This window comes from Macadamia integrifolia, chromosome 4 (assembly GCF_013358625.1).
Source record: "Macadamia integrifolia cultivar HAES 741 chromosome 4, SCU_Mint_v3, whole genome shotgun sequence".
Classification (NCBI taxonomy): Eukaryota; Viridiplantae; Streptophyta; class Magnoliopsida; order Proteales; family Proteaceae; genus Macadamia; species Macadamia integrifolia.
Window position 1 is genome coordinate 11,452,036 of NC_056560.1, and position 17,666 is coordinate 11,469,701.

Sequence of the window (17,666 nt, forward strand, 5' to 3'; positions counted from 1 at the left end):
TGAAATCCTTCCTTTCTTCCTCTTCCTTTTCCTTTCTTTTTCCCTCTCTTTTCTCTCTCCTCTTTACTTTCTCACCAAACGTACGAGGGTAATAAATGGAAAGAAAAGAAATCATAAAGCCTTATATACTATTCCTATTTAAGTGAATAGTCTTGGATGGGTCACTCAGGTGGGTGGGTGTACCCACCTGTTATACCCGCCTGAGAGCCAAAACTTAGGATTTTGACCGGGTTCGGACCTCAGCACGAACCCCACCCCAGGCATACGATGTAGCATATGTATATACCTTAAAATACGTATATAATACCTGTTTTATCCGTACATAGCCTTATGGTAGGTGCACGTACACGGTTTGGGCACTCCCGTCTCTTCTGGCACTGGCTCGGACTTGTCGGGCCAGCCGGTGTTTAAGGTCACCCGTGCTATCATAGCCCATAAGGAGCCCGCTCTAATATCCTCTGGCTCGGTTCCTGCATGGTTAAACCGGTTCAATCGCGAAATCAGACCGGGTTTTAAGAAGCGGGATATTACAGATTTCCTCTCCCGACCTACCTCAACCTTTGCTGTCATACCCTTACTTTTTCCTATGACCCTTGGATCCTCAACCTCAGCCTCAACCTCTCACCTTCCACCACCACCAGCTATCCATAACCTTTGTTGCTCTCTTCCACCTGACCTCCCTTACGAAATCCTCTAAGACCTAACTTTGAGAAAAGTTATCTCTTATAGCAAAACCACATCCCTCCAACTCCTCGAAATTGCTCTTCGACGAGAAGGATTACCCTTCCTTGGATTATCTTTTAATCCAGACTACCCTTTCCTGACCCTGTTTGCCTTCACTACCCTATATGAACTTCAAGACCTCCCTCTAATCTACAAATGTGTCTTTTGACACCTCTGCTCAGCCTACACTATTGCCCTAAGGCTCCCCTTAAGCACTATCCATTGGTTCACGATCCGATGGATGTTTCCCAACCACGGTGTTCCTCGACCCAACCTCATAATCCTTACCTTCCTACAACTCTTTACCCCCATAAACCATTGGTTTACTCTCTTCTCTTCCCATCTCTCAGAAAACATAGAAGAACACTCAAACCAACACCACATTACCATCCTTTTCCACTGGCCTCCTCTCATTCACTAGGCCATCGAAAACCAATCCTGCCATTACATCCATTACACCCCTGACTTTCATGTGTTACATGTCAGGCCCTATAACCTTTTTACCACCAAGCTTAGCACAGGAATGAGTGGAGATCCTTTTTTGATACTATGTGTGCTACTAATGACATCCTTCCAAGCCAAGTTCCAGCTCCACTTCTCCTTCGCCTTGACACTGCATGGGAACTCCACCAAACAGGTAGACTTACTAATCCACGCGTTGAACAGCTACTCGACGCCTACAATGACTAGTTGATCGATACTATAAGTTTCTACCCAGCTAGTAGCTCCTCCAGCTCTGATAGTTAGTGGATGATGGACGATGGTCCCACTTATCATCTCAAATTATGTGTCCTGTATCTTTATGTCTTTTCATGAAAAAAAAAGATTATGTGTGTAGGGTCCATGTTTAGTGTATTATCTCTTCGTACTTTATAAAAGTCATCGATCATTAGGTGTAGGGTCCACAAGTATTGGATCCAATGTTTGTAAGATGTGAGTCGATCTGTCTATAAATAGAGCCTTAATCTCCATATAATAAATAAGAGGTTTTGATGAACATCGGTGTGTCGGAAAGAATGGTAAATCAAAGAAAACTAACGTTGTGTTTTTGGCAAGATTATTTTTTTGGTAGAAAAAGAAAACTTCACCATTCCCAAGGTAAATTTTAAAATTAAAAAAAAAATCTTCTCTTGGAGGACATGCCAAGCACAAAGATAATTTCTTAAACCAAGAAAAAATATTTTTCTTTTTTCTTTTCTTTTCTTCTCTTGGCTACCAAACATAGCCTAAGAGAAAAACCAAAGCGTGCTCAAGCCTCAACATCATGAGAGGTGAGCTCTAACCTATGGTAGAGCACAATCCGACGAACTTAACCTCTAAAGCACTAAACAATGTGCTAACACAACATGAACAAAAGCATGAAATTAGCACACAAGCAAGGGATGGAAATTGAGGGAATGAAAATTCCTACAAAAGGGAAGAAATTGGACACCGATGAGGGTAAAAATGATACTCCCTCGGGTCATCCCTTGGCCGAGTCGACCCCTTGGCTCATTCTTGTCCAAGAGGAACCCTTGGGTCATCATTGGCCGAGTTGACCCATTGGCTCATCCTTGGACGAGCCGACCCCTTGGGTCATCTTTGTTCGAGCCGACTCCTTGGGTCTTCTTTGGTCGAGCTGACCCCTTGGGTCATCCTTGGCCGAGTGGACCCTTTGGCTCATCCTTGATCCTTGGCCTAGAAGACCCCTTGGCTCATCCTTGACCAAGCTAAACCCTTAGGTCATCCTTAGTTGAGCCGACCCCTAGGCTCATCTGTGGTCTAGCCAACCCCTTGGGTCATCCTTGCCAATCCCTTGGGTCATCCTTTGTCGAGCCGACCCCTTGGTCATCCTTGGTAAAGCTGACCCCTTGACCTCCTCCCTAAGGAGTCTAATCCGATCCTGACGATTGTAAGGATAATCCTGAGGATCACTCATTGCCAGTTTAGCAGATCTTATCGCCAGCTCAAAAAATCTTATCGTTAGGAGATATCCCAACAAATAAGGTAACAATTACCTAATTAGACACTTCCAAGAGTTATCCTAACAAGACTGAACTACTTATCAAAATAGGACTCTTCTTAACCGCCTGTCTTCATTCACTGCACATAAGTATCAAGGTAAGCCCTCGAAAAAGGGGATCGATCATTTCATAATAAACTCTTTTGAGTATCTGTTGTTGAAGAAATCTGATTTAAGCATCGGAGGGTCCCCCGTCGGGTCTGCCTGACTCTCCTTTGTCGGCTCTTATGTGCAGGTCTAGCGTGAAGTACCAAGTCTTGCAAGAAAGATCTCCCAATCAATTTTTACCGTAAGAGACATAAATAAAAGAACAAACACAGGGTGTGCACAGTAAGTGGCTTAATGACATATCACAGGGAACTAAAATCTATCAAATATTTTGAAAAAAATGAAGAGTTGAGATTATTACCTCTTCATTCCGGTCCTGATTACAGAATTGGATGGCCGTATACGGAGAAGGGAGCCCATGTTCCACGAGACTTGTCCTTGTCACTGAGACCATCTACCTCAACCACTGGCCCTTGACAAGCAATACATCGTTGCACGGGTTCCAGGAGATCACGAATCGTGACCCTTGCAGGTCTCAATGACCTCTTTCGCTTTCGCTTCTCTCCCATCGAAGCAAGATGCTTCCCCTTGTCATGAGCATACATGGTGGGAGTTAAACAAAATAAAAAAGAAATGTTGCAGAAAATCCTAGAAAATAGGGTATGTGCACGAAAAAGGAGGTAGAGAAGAATTTGAAAACAAGAACAAAAGGGAGAAAATGTGTAAATATAGTCCAAGGTGTAAAGCTTCATGTGGAGGAGGAAGGAAGAAGAGGAAAAAAAATTGAGAGGGAAATAAACCCTAAAATGAGGATTAAAAAAGGTCACATGCTTGTGCTTCTGCCTGAGAAATTCGATGCCAAACAGTTTGAAACCCTTAAGCACGATGTTAGTAAGATTTAGTTCAAAATAGATGAAGAATGGTCTGAAAGCCTTTTGTCTCTAATTTCAAAACTCTCTCCAAACGAAATGCTAGAAATGAATGGTCTCGTCCCTCAATATTCAAAATATATCTTGCATTCGATGATCTTAAACTAATGTTCATTTTATCAATCGCTTGGCTCTGACACTCTTGAGCAAGATATTGTGACACTGAATTTTGTCAACTCCATAGTTCCATCGAAAATGATAACTCATTCCAAAATTATTTTTGAAAGTCTTTAAATATAAAATGACCATTTTACCCCTAGAGTGACTTGAATGCCAACTTTGAATGGATTGAAACTTGTAGGAAAACTTATATTTATCATTTTAATGCTAAGTCAATAGACCGGCGCAAAGATGACACTAGTTGGCCATTGCTATGGCTAAAAAGTACGACCCATTATCTGTCGAGCAGCCTTGAGATGCAGGGGTAGCCGAACAGTCCAGTAAGACCGACCGTAATCCACCTAACCTGAGGTAGGCACCCAAGACAAGAGCCGACTAACCAACAACATTAAGAAAGCTCCAAGAGTCGAACGAATAAATCAATACAAAAGGAAGCTCCACATGCAAGGGGTTCATGCAACTACATGATGTTCCTGAAAGTTCAATCCATCAAGTAACAGACTAATTTTAGCTCAGAAAGAGCTAACCAGGAAGCCGCGTCACCTACCCTCTGTCGATCGGTACAAGACCTTGGTAGCACCGTCAAGAAGTACCCCCAAAAGGGAAATTATTTGCGCCTTGCCTACGTACCGTAAGACATGGAGTGAATCCAAGCAAGACACCATTGAAATATCAAATATTCCCTCGAAGATATGTCGTATCTTCGAGATATAGCCAACACGGAGAAACTCCCATAACGGAAACGATCTCCACATTCACTTTTCTATTACAACTCTTACCAGATCTAGACTCCCACCTACGATGGACAACTACCAAACTGGGACTCTCCATGGGCAACCGTTAACTCCAATTATAAAAACACAGGTAAACCCCTTTTCCCATAACCAATCTTTTTCATTTTAATCGGAACTATCTATTTGCACAGAAGTCTGACTTAGTTATCGGAGAGTCCCTCGCTAGATCAGTCCACCGCTCACTCTCTTGTTTTTGTTTCCTCTTTGCAAGACCTGAAGGAAGCCTAGGATGATTTCCAACCACAGTAGATTGGCGTTGTTCGTGAGAAACCGTGACAAATTAAGTTGTTTGCTCAAAGTCATGAATCTGCACAGCAGACATTCCTTATCTCCTCCCCATACAGCACAGAAAGGACAAGACAATCAAGGGAATCTATCCACAGGAATGGCGGGCACTAAAAACCCATTGGCAAAACAAAGTGACGTCGAAGACCCTCTTGTGGGGTAGCTGAACTTTGAGACCTTTTCCCCTTTAGCGGATCATGTTGGTTCATCTCACTTATGGTAGAGAGGGAACCACCCACCGACCAATGCCCAAGCACATTGAGTGGGAGATGGCTTTCCTCCTCCTCCCATGATCACTTAACCAGACTTTGGTGGACCGACAATGAATGCCCAGGTAAACAACCTACAAATACAATTGCTGAAAACTAATGACATGGTACGAAGTTTCATTCACTAGTTCGGACCAGCTCTCCCCCAGGGGGCTTACCTATTGCACCACAAGAAAATGCCCCATGCCCAGAGCAGGCTGCTGAGCTACATAACAGAGGAACAAGGCCCATCGATAGACTCCATCCACATCCTGAACAGGCTAGTGGGCGGAGAGACGAGGGAAGTCGTACGGGCCATTAGAATGGGTGTTAGCGTAGAGAGCCTCAACCCTCTGTGCCTAAAAGATCCAACAACAGATGATCACAAGGTGAAGTTCGGAAGGGGATATCAACAAAGATAAGGACCCCCAAGGATCCGCCTACATATCTGAATCACAAGTCTGAAACCCCAAGTGTAGGATTAACCCCACGAGAGACAATAGCAGTCGAAGAAACAACCCTCCTTCCCAAGTGAGCCATATCAAAGCAAGCCGTTCAGGACACAAGTTGCCAGAGGGCCCCGCTAGAGAACGTGGAGTTGAGCGGCATCCACCCTGACCGGGCCTGCATCACACACCAGAAAGATTCTACACCTCTAGGGCCCCACAAGAAGAGGTATCAAACCATAAATGATGCGAAAGGTTGAGGAACGGCTGCAAGGTGTGCCGATTGCCTAAGGAGTCCCAAAACTCCTGACCCACCCATACAGACCCTCCGCCCATAGGGAAACCAGTCTGGAGTGTCGCATTCATGAGCTAGACCAGAAGGTTAATAATATGAAAAAGGAGGCGACGAGAGTCCCAACTGTCCCTACTCACAATTGTTTGTCGGTCAAACTCGTGGATGCTAAGCTCCCTAAAAAACTCAAGACACCCACTTTCATCCTATACAATGGGACTACAAATCCAATGGACTACCTTCGGCATTATAATACAATGACCAAACTTGTGCGGATATAGCCCTTTGTCGAGCATTCCCTACCTCACTTAAATGAGCATCATTGAAGTGGTACACCACCTTAAAGCCCTAATCAATACACTACTACGATGAGCTCGGGACCGCTTTCATTTCCAGGTTCCAGACCAGTATCCAACAGCGAAAGACTATGCATAGCCTATTTTCCATCAAGTAATGTCAGGACGAATCACTCCGAGACTATGTCGCATTTTACCTTTATGCATCCCAATGTGCATTTGATAGTTGGGAGGACCTATGGTGCACGCCTATGAGTTGACATGCTTGAGTCCTCCCAGTCATGGAATACCATGTTGGGACGCCCAGTGGCTGGCCAGGATCTGAATCTTATTTGGAGACCAAAATATACTTGTCTCCAAAGATTTAACCTAAAAAAAGCTACCAAGAGAACGATTCTCATATCAAATTATGCCACAAAAATAATGAGAACTAAAGAAGAGAAAACACGTGGCTTTGGTACCAATCACCTTCCAATCTTCCATCTACCCATCCATCCATCCATCAAGGACAATTGGATGGGAAAAGAGCAAATCACTTGATTCCACTCCACAGATTCATTATTTTTTTGACCAAACCATGTGCTACTGTTCCTAACCATAACTATATTAGTGTTAGCCTTTTATTTTTTTGATTTGGATCCTCTCCAGCTCGGGGTGTTGGGTAGGGACAGTGAGGGGAGAGACCACAAACAGGAGAGATGATCCAGATCCTTTCCAACGACTTGGGCGACTACCTTCCAACCACCCTCCCAGCTGTTGGATAGGCTTGGACATGCATCCACAAGTGTCATCAGGTGTTGTTGGGATGCCTGTCCAAACCCATCCAACGGCTTGGAGGGTCATTGGAGGAGTTGAACGACCAAGTCGTTGGAGAGGAGCCATATCCCAGGAGAGGGGACACAACTCTCACTTGTACCTCTCCAGCACCCCTGAGCTGGAGAGGATCTCAATCCTTCATTTCCACCTTCAATTACAAACTCTTCCTTAGCCATTCCTTCCATTCCTTTCCTCTGTAGTTTGTCCAATTTATTTATTCAGAGAGAGCCAACCAGTAGAAAAATGAATTACATTCCTATCTATAATTTGATTCCCCACTCCCAAGATAATGATGGTGATGACTCAAGAGAGCAGAGCCAACCAGCAGATCGAATAAGAAAATTACATTCCAAGGAGAACAAATGCCTCAATCTTCCCTCTTCCATGAATGTTCCATCATTCTTCTTCCACGCAACTAATCGTTTCAGAATCGGCCATATTAAGGTGGAAATGGGATAAAGATTATAAGAAGAATCCAGTCAGTTTCAAATCCTTTTTCTATTCTGACTTCTGGGGTCTGCTTTAGTCACTTTCGCTTCCACTGTTTTATATTTAAATTGGTAGTCAAGGCAGAGAACTGATTCCGTTTTTTCTTGGCAATTACCAACCAGGAAACTTTAATGGATGTGATCATATGAAACAATGAACCACCATATGATCATCTTTATCTCATCCTCAGTAATCACTAGTCAATAGGCCAGTGGAATGATACAATTCAGATTTCTTTTTCTCCAATTTTACTGCTCCTGAAGAAAAATCTATTCTTGTTTCTAAATGAAATTAACAAAAATTCTTACATACAAAATCTAAAAAATACATACAAGATGAACCCATTTGTCACTTTTGTCTATACACCAATTTTCTGAAACTCCATTTCTCAGTAGAGATTGAATTTCAAGAGAAAAAAGAAGAGTCATCTCAAAAGGGAACAACATCAGTGCCACCAAAATCGTCAGAATTGGCAATTGAATGATCGGGCCATAATTCTCTGAGAAGCTTGAGTAGCATCTGTGCCTTGCGCTTGGCTCGCTCCGTACAATCGCTCTGCACCAGCAGCAAGAGCTGCGTCACCACTCCACACGCCACTGCATCCCTCTGCAACTGCTCCGATGCAGAACACAACGACAGTAGCGCACCTGCCGCGTACTCTGTCGCCCTATCCGATATCTTCAGTATGATCTTCACTAGAATTGGAACCGTCAGAGCGTGCGAAGCGAAGGCGGCGCAACCCGCCGGCACCCGGCACAGCAGCTCCACCGTAGCCAGAGCTCGCTCCGCGTCGCACTTCTCGAAATCGGCGAGGCGGTCGATGAGTGCCTCGACCGCTCCCGCCTCGATCGCCTTGATCCGATTCTGCTTCACCAGGCACAACGTGAACAGAGCCTTTATCCCAACTTTCAGTGCTCTCGGGTACGCCAATGGATGTTTCAAGATTGCCGTTATCCCTTCTAGAACTCCCTCCATATTTCCGATCATGATACGATGCTCCATGGTCTGAGTCCCCGTGACCACAATCTCGAGGAGTGCCGCCGCATTGACTCGGACTTCGATGGACGAGTGGGGGAGCAGGGATGCAAGGAAGGCGATCCGGTCCGGTTGTGAAGCGACGGATTCGCACTCGGACTCGGCTAGCGGGAACATGACGAGGAGCGCGAGCGACTCGTGTGTGAGATCGTCAGACTCGTTGGAGAAGATGAGGGAGAGGAGGAGGTCGCGAGCGTTATGAGCGGCGATGACGGATCGATTCTTGTCGGAATCGCGAGCGAATCCCCTGAGGCGACGGAGAGCGGAGCGGCGGGAGTGGAGAGGGATGGAGTCGGAAGCGGCATGGGCGAAGAGGGTACGGACGACAGCTGGATCGGCTGGTTGTTTGGGAGTTGGGATGCGCTCGACACCGAGGGAGCGGTTGGCGACGCACCAGTCTTGGATGAGGCGGCGGAGTGTGTGGTTGGGGATGAGGGTGAAGTCGGAAAGGGGGGATCGGGTGACGGGGCAGGTGGTGTTGCCCGTAGCCACCCACGATTCAATGCTGGGTCGGTCATAGGTCTGGCCCGTGTTAACCGTGACGGGGTCGCGCATCAGCTCGAGAGAGATTGGGCATCTAAAGAGGTATGGGATCTGAACCCCTACGTCTAATGGCTCTAAGCTCACTGGCATTCTTCTTTCTTCTTCTATCTCTCCTGTCTCCCTCTCCTCGTCTTGTTCTTTTCTGAAAAATCCTACAATTTCTACTGCTCTCTCTCTCTAAAACTGAGACGACATTCCAAAGTACACCTTAGCCTGCCTGCCTGCCTGCCTGCCTGTTCTGAATACCTCTGCAAATTCTCTCTATCTTTCTCTGACAGAGAACCACACATACTCAAGCTTTCTGTTCCTCGTATATATAATGGAATCAAGAACATGCCAACCTGCTCTTATCTGAATCCCACACGTGTATCCACTAATATCAACGAGAACCCAACCCTTAAATGGAGTCAACACTGGTCAAATATATTTTGTTCTTACCTAGAGGGCCCACTTTTTTGCTTCTTAAAATAAAACCTCTACCCTCTTCGAATCCTAGGCCCCGAATCATTTTATACCAGTGACAATCCCACGGGAGATTTTTGGTCCATTTCGATGGGAGTGGAGCTCCGTGAGGCCTCAAGTGAAGACTTTTAACAACAATTGCCAAGCATAGCATAGTTGGTGACCTATGGTATTTAAAAAATTCATGCCCACCACAAGGTCTCAAGTTCGAGTCTCCTTATTGCTACCTACTTCCTTACTTACAAAATAAGTAGGTTTGATTTTGTTTTTAGAAATGTATATTTCCATTTATTTGTGTTTAGAAATGAAAAAAATATTCCAAAAATCATTTGATTTTTTTTATTTTACTTATTTTTCGAAATAGAGATAGAAATTTATACCTATTTTTGTGTCTAAAAACGAAAATGGAGAATTAAGTTAGATTTATTTATCTGTTTCTAGAAAAAAGTGGAGGGGCAAAAATTATGAAAAATTGGATACTTTACTCGACCTACCCCAATTACAACCTATTGTTGAAACTTCTCATTATCTAGCAGCGGTGACTCTAACCTAGTTGTGCAAAGTTGACAGTTCTGGATTGCTTTCATCCTTCTGAAGTTCTTCTCTACGAAGCATACCTACAATTCCAACGTCGTGCCTTCACTCATGAGTTGCATATGTCTTGAACCCGAGTTAAGGGTGTTAATCGGTTTGATTTCGGTTCAAATGGTGCAATTCGGTTCGGTTCACATTTGCTTGACTGAGACCAAAACCTCACCATTTACTCAACGGTTGCACTTTCTAAAACCGCAACCGTTTAGTAAATGGTTTTGGTTCCACGGTTTTTAAACGATTTCGATTTCATGGTTTTAAACGGTTTTGGTTTTGGTTTATTCCATACAGTTCCTAAACGGCTAGCAATCGATTTGCTAATTTATTCGTATGTTTACTAAAATTTTCTTTTGATGATAAATGATTCAATCTTGAGAATGTGAAATGCAAACCATTATGTTTTGTTAAAACAACTAAACAATGAAGCAAAATGCAAACAAACTACTAATGAACACCGGTATTAGTAGTGGATGATGCTAAAGTAGGAGTATAAGGCTCTGAAAACACATCTTCCAAGGTTTCAAATAATTCCTCTTCATCTGTCTCAGCTATATAAAGGAGGAAAACAATTACTTAGAATATGAAACTAATGTCCAAAGAATTTAATAGGAGATTAAAAAAAAAAATATTACCTCTGAAATTTGGTTACTTAATCGTTATATGGGTTAATCGGATCGATTTTGACGGTTTAAACGGTTCGATTTTCATGGTTTGATTCGGTTTGAAACCAATGATTAAAATCGACCTGGCCTGTTTAGCGAATCGGCCTGAAACTTGAAAACAGAACTAAACCATTTGCTAAACGGTTTTACGATTTCGGTGTAAATGGCTTGGTTCGGTTTCGGTTTAAAATCACATTCTTAACCCGAGTACACTATTGAAAACATTTTGGAAAACAGAAAAATCAAACACCTTTTTGCACCAAAAATTGTTTCTTAGTACAAATACAGAAAAAAAAAAATGTTTCTGTTGTTTCTAGACAGAGAAACAAAATCAAATGGGCCCTTACTTAGCTTATCAAATTTACAAAAAATTGGAAAAAATAAAATAATAATAATAATAATAACTTTCCCCTACCCTTTATTCGATAGTTACTTGTCGCATAATTTTTTTTTTTTAGTAGTCTATTTTCATGGTTTTTCTATCTAAATTATTTCTATATCCTGAAAATTGGGAGAGTGCACAATAATGATTTTTAGTAGGGGTGTAAGTTTGGCCCTGACGGCCCGACCCCACCTTGAGCCTAAACCCTGTCTAACCCGGTTATAAGGGTCAACCCAGCCCAGCCCGACCCAACCCTGACCAGGGTTGGGTTGGGCTTGGGTTGAGACCTACGCCCGGCCTGGCCTGGCCTAACCCAGCCCGATTTTAACCGTGATCTACTATTTTGGTTAGTAATAGTGTTTCCCTTCCCTTGGGCCCATATCATGTGTTAGACAAGCCACATACTCTACACCTATTGAGTGAAGATGATGAAATGACTAAATTATTTGCCCTCTTTTATTTACATAGGCTGTCTTTGTGTCTCTTGTCATGTATTGATATGAACTTTATATACAATAGCATTCATGAAGAATTTAGCCAAAATTTGGCCTGTTGGATAATCTGGGAGATGTGGTGATGCGAAGCGATTAAAAGGTCTATCTGACAACCAAATTTACAGTTTGCTTGCTGCAAAATTATAGATTAGGGGTGGACAAGATCTACCCATAACCCCCTAGTAAGTATAGGCTTTACGTTTGTGACCCTTTGTTGGAAAAAAAAAATAATACAGGACCAGTCAGGGTCAACCCAGCCCAACCTTGAGCCCAACAGGGTTAGACCTGAGCATGAACTGGCAGGGTTGGGTTGAGGTTTTAAGAAACCCGGTCCTATTTCACCCTTAATTGTTAGGATACTGGTACACATGCATAGATAAACACATGATGCAACTAATGTATAAGGAGCTTCTTTTTGAATTAGGCTCTAATTTTTTTTTTTTTGATGAAATAAAACATAAATTGAAAATAACAAAAGATATTATATTTCCAGTTCAATGGTACCTAGACTTAGATAAGTTAGCTTTACAGGAAAACCTAATAGCCATTAACATTTTTTTTTCTATCTACTATCCTACTGAGTGTCGCTAGCCAATGGCCAACCTATTAGGCACTAGTAGGCCAATGACCACCTACTCCTAGACTTACCCACACACTCACACATGCATTCGACAAGGTTTGATCCTACAACCTCCTCCCTTGGGCATTGTCTCTTCAATCCAAAACTGTTGCCACTAGGCTAAGCAAGTGTTCGTCTAAAAAGGAAAAAACTATTGACACACTACAAAATAAAAGCGCTCAACGAAAGCTCTTTGGCAAAAGTCTGGCGCTACAAGTACCCCTACAATTACAAAAAACTGTAATTGTAAGCAAGACCAGCCATGGTTATAAAACGAACAACGGGTAGCAGTTTTCTAAAGCCATCGCGATAAGTAGGCAAACAAGTGTTGTTTCTATAAACTGCATTGTATAAAGGTATGTGTTGGTGATTTTTTGTAAAAATGTTGTGGAAAGGCTACTTAATATATGACATATACGTTCAAAAAAAATGCATTTGGATGCTCTTGGTACTGAAACTCTCTCGCTCTCAAAACCCTAGCAAGGATGTTGCCACCTAGAGTAGCCTGGCCTTTAGGCTGGGCTGCTCCCCCCTCCTCTCCTGTCTCCCTCTCCCTTCACCTTCTCTCCCTCTCTTTCTTCCCTTCTCTTCTCCCTCCCTCCCTTCCTCCCTCCCTCCTACGTCTTCTTCCCCTTTCTCTGCGTCTCTCCTTTCCCTCTCCCTTCTTCCTCCTCTCTCCCTCTCCCTTCACCTTCTCCCCCCTCTCTCTTCTCTTCTCCTCTTTTCCCTCCCTCCCTCACCACTTCTTCTCCTTCCTCTACATCTCCACTTCCCCCTCACTTCTTCCTCTTCTTCTTCTATCACCCTCTCTCTTCTTCCTCTTCCATTCCCTTTCCCTTTTTCTCCCTAGCTTGCTAGCATTGGTCATCTCGATTGGCATTGAGGCTACTACAACCATTCGGCTCATCTTCCCCTCAGCTACTTGCCCTGCTTGGCCTATAAATGACTTGGTGTTGGCCCCTTCTGGTCTACCTGTTTCCCGGTCGTCGTCCCACCAAGCTTACTGCCCTTTGGACACCTCTCCTCTCAGGCCTACTGCCCACCCTTCCAGGTGGCCATTAGGCTCATTTGATCTATTCGTTTGCTCGCCTACTCCTCCCATTTAGCCTCTCGGTCGGCTGCTCGCCATGCCTACAGCCCCTTGGACACCACTCTTGCTAAGCCTACTGTCTTGTTGGTTGTCTCCCCTTCTGGATGTCAAGCTCGCTTGGTCTGTTTGACTGCTCGCACCTAAAACCTTCACCCACCTCCTTATCTGCTTGCCACAGTGGGTTTTTCGACCTCTAGGAACTAGGCTTTCGGTCTGTTGGTTAGCCTCTTCGATACCGGCCCGCCATGCCATTCTCGGTAGGTAGTCACTCTGCTGTTGCCCTCAGAAAAGCCGATGCTCTTTCGCCTTGGAGACCCCATCCGCTAGTCCAGTTGTCCGCTTGGTTGAGGTCCTTCATACGTCCGGCGCTCCTCCATTGTGGCTACCACTTCACTGGTGGTGCTCCTTCGTGTTGGCGGCTAAGAAATGTTGTGTTGAGATGTTAGGATTAGGGATTGTGGTTCTCTTCCCAGTTTGGACCGATTTTCCCTCCTCCTCAGGTTGGGCACCCGGGCCTGCCTATAGAATTTCTTTGAGGCCAGGTGGGCCTTGATTCTTGCTCTTTTGGGACTATATTTCCCCTCCCCTTTCCTTTAATGCAGTTTTTAATTCACCCAAAACAATGTATGACATATAACCATGGTTATATGTACACATTTAGCCGAGGTTATGATAAATCAACGCTAAATGTCCATCTATCTTGCCAATTTTCCACCAAATTCCCATCAAATAATTCGTGGTGGGGAAGTAAATTGGGCAAATATAGATGCAAATATAATTAGAACCCATTCCTGTATGAAGCAAATTCTGTGGTGGTGTCTTCTAGCCACATCTAGATGTACACATATAGCCATGTTTATATATATATATATATATATATATTATTATTATTATAATCGTGGCTATATGTTGTTTATTGAAGATTTATAAGTTGGCCAATGATAGCCTTGGAAATGAAATTTTTTCTTCAGTGGAACTACGATTAACCTATTTCAATGTCATCGAATCTCCCTTCCAAATTTTTTTTGTAATTTTTCTACGTTCCCCTTGTAAATTTCTTTTCAGCCAATGATGACCCTTGAGACAGAATATTTTATAGTGGGACTTTGATTGACCTGGTTTAAATGTCAACAGAAAATTAGGTGGTTTAGACCTAAATTTTTTCAATTTTCAAGGGTCCCTCACAATTTTCTTGTTGGCCAATGATGACAATTGAAACATAATATTTTCCCCTAGAACTTTGATTTGACCCGGTTTCAATGTCATTGAATCCCCTTTCAAAAATGCAGTTTAGACCCAGGGTTTTTCAAATTCCGAGTGGTTGAGACCTTGGTTGAGATACACTAGTTTAGGGCTAGAGATGGAAGGTTTAGTACGTAGGATTTACAGTTTATGGTTTTATTTCAAAGGTTTAGGTTGATTTTGGATGATTCTTATTAACTCTTATTATTCACTATTTTCAAATAAATAGTGTAAAAAATCTATATTGTGTTCCCAAACTTAATTTCAATAGTGTTTTGGGTTTTCCTAGATTTTTAAATTTTTTACTAACTTATTCTATTAATACTCTTTTCAATGTTTCGATTAAAATATCTATTCTTATTTGTTTATCGCAAAAACCTATATTTTTATTTACAGTTTTAATTTTCAATGTTTGAATTTTTGGACTTTCATAACACAAAATCCAAACTTATTCTAGTTTATGAAATATTTAACAAACATTATTAATTATTTTATTTATTATATCTTGGCTCTAAAAAAATGGGTAATTTACAACGCCACCCCTTGGAGAATGCCGCTATTATACGAACACCCCTTCAATTTTACCAAATTAGACTCAGACCCCCTACCGTTAGTCACTGTTAAAGAATATACTTTATATGCTGATGTCAGCTATTATATTTTATTTTAAGTACCAAAATGCCCTTACTAAATGTGAAGTACCTAAAATGCCCATATAATAAAGTTCCACCCCAAATCGATAGTTATTATACCTTTCTCCCAAACGATCATCGGATATCACGGCGGCAGCGGCATCGGCATCGGTGACCAACAAGAACTCACGGCAACTAGCAGCGACTCTCTGCCATCAGAGCCAAACATAGATCGAAACAGAAGACAAACACTGAAGAATAGGAAATGGAAAATATTCCTTTTCCATGAAGACCAGGCTACTTTCTCAGCAAGTAACCTGCTCACATGAGAAAACTGCATACAAAGAAAAGCTCACATCTCTCATTCTGCAACTCCAATGACACTAGTTCAAAGTCTTCACCATCTGAAGGAGATCTGAAAAGGTAAGAATTGTTGGCCAAAATTTCTATGCTTCAAACCCAGAAGGTCCGACTCACCAACTATCTAGATGAGCGGTCTGCTTACCTAACTCAATTTTCCGAAGATGCTATTGCGGAGTTTGATGAGATTGGGGAAAATGCGCTCAAAGATCTTGATGAAGCAGGGGCCAGGGTCTGTTTCTATTCCTTTTCTAACAACATTTGTTTCTCTTCCTTTTGATTGATGAGTTGGTCTTTCATTTGTGATTAGCAGATAATGGAGAATCTAGAGAGCCGGGTGCGGGCCTTTGAGGAATGTGCAAAATTGAGAAAAGGATTGTTCTTCAAGAACCTGAGGGAGAGGGCACCTGGAGAGCAAGCTGAAGCTAAAGAGGAAATTGAGAAGATTAAAGAAATTAATAAAGAAACGCCAGGATAAAAAATTAAGAGGAACATTTTAATTGGCTTGCTCAGTATTGGGATTGCCAATGCCTTGATCTGGAGATGGCCGATGGCGAGTGGCAACGGAAGTCTGCACCGTATCTTCCTATGTGCAGGAAACCTTGAACTACATAGTAAAAGTGAGTAGAGGCTAGAGGTAATGAGGGACTTGGGTAAAATATGAATTAGTCGTGTTTTAGTCAAAATTATATAATTATCATTTTAATATTTTACTTAACAGAGACTGACAACAAAGACTCAAGTCTAATTTAATGAAAGAGAGAAGGAGTTCTTCTAATATTGACATTCTCAGGAAGAAAAATTCCTTCTTTTTGCTTCCAATTTTCAAACAGACCTTGCCATTTGCACTGCGGGTGGTGGCCTCAGACCTCATTCCTCGTGAGATTCTCTTCGCTGTATATTCTAGTGACAGGTGTGATCGTCACGGGACGATATATGCGGTCACTTTTGGCCCTTTTGGCCTTGGGTGGGGTCCGCATTTTGGGTGGGAAAAGAAAGGTCAGATTGACTCGTTCCATAAAGAAAGGAGGAGACGGTGGGAGGTCAGGTCACAATACAGATGGAGACGAGTGGATAAGAGAGTGGGGTGAGAAAAAGATTGGAGAATCTGGGAATCACAAAGATGAGAATAAGCAGAAGCTATTAGGGGGAGGGGATGACTGAGAGAGATTTGAGCGGTGATGTCGTATAGTGGCTAAGGCACACGCGTGCTGGGTTGTGGGGCCTGAGAAGCGACAGTACGCCCCACGAGCCACGCCCTTAAGGTCCATCTGGTCGCCAGTCAACCAAGCATGATTGTCGGGCCACTCTGTACCATTTGCTTTCCATGCACGTGCTTAATCTCCCTCGCACGTGTTCCCAGCTAATACCTTTGACCACCGTGTTGGTAACTTTGACTTTGACCATCTCCCAAGAATTTAAATCCTGTTACGGTTGAGAGGATTTAAATACGCATCCCAACATGTGATCGAATATTTACTGTTTTTAATGTCTTCAAACGTTTCTCAGGGTCTGAATGCTCCCCCTAATGGTGCTCAACGTCTACTCTAGTTTGGCTTTTATATTGGGATTTGGGAGTTTAATTATAATTTGAATCCTCTTCCAATGTGTGTATCAAGTTATAATTTTTTTTTAATGGAATGTATCAAGCTATAAGTTTATGGTACGATCCCATGTGGGGAGGTTAATTTCTCCCCCACGTGGGGAGTTGATCCGGACTCATATGTTAGTGTAGGTTATGCTAGTTCTATTTCTCGTCCACACCTTATGACAAATAGTCTCTACTATGATTTTAGAGCACAGTATCACAATGGGTATCGATCATCCCTCAAACCATTATAATATCAGAATTGATCAATATCAAATTGTCCGTATCAAATAGAAATACTCTTGTTTTAGCTTTAAAAAAATGATTTTTTCTGACTTTTTTACGTTGATTTATACCCTTTAACCAATACAGTATCATATAGGTATCAACATCCAACATTTGCCAAACCAAGGACAATCCAATACTGATATTTAGGACCATGGTCTCTCCCCTTCTCCCCATTGCTGACTTATCAGTT

At 42.7% G+C, this 17,666-nt stretch overlaps 2 protein-coding genes across 2 annotated transcripts; one reads left to right on the forward strand and one right to left on the reverse strand.

Annotated features, from left to right (window-relative positions):
* Positions 1 to 7,705: 7,705 nt before the first annotated feature.
* LOC122075976 (U-box domain-containing protein 26-like) lies at positions 7,706 to 9,380 on the reverse strand. Its single transcript, XM_042641213.1, has one exon. It carries the CDS (start codon positions 9,154 to 9,156, stop codon positions 7,918 to 7,920), a length of 1,239 nt encoding a protein of 412 aa, XP_042497147.1. The 5' UTR covers positions 9,157 to 9,380; the 3' UTR covers positions 7,706 to 7,917.
* A 6,308-nt stretch (positions 9,381 to 15,688) lies between these two features.
* Positions 15,689 to 16,078, forward strand: LOC122075479. Its single transcript, XM_042640517.1, has 2 exons — positions 15,689 to 15,832; positions 15,914 to 16,078. Exons 1-2 carry the CDS (start codon positions 15,689 to 15,691, stop codon positions 16,076 to 16,078), a joined length of 309 nt encoding a protein of 102 aa, XP_042496451.1.
* The last annotated feature ends 1,588 nt before the right edge of the window (positions 16,079 to 17,666 follow it).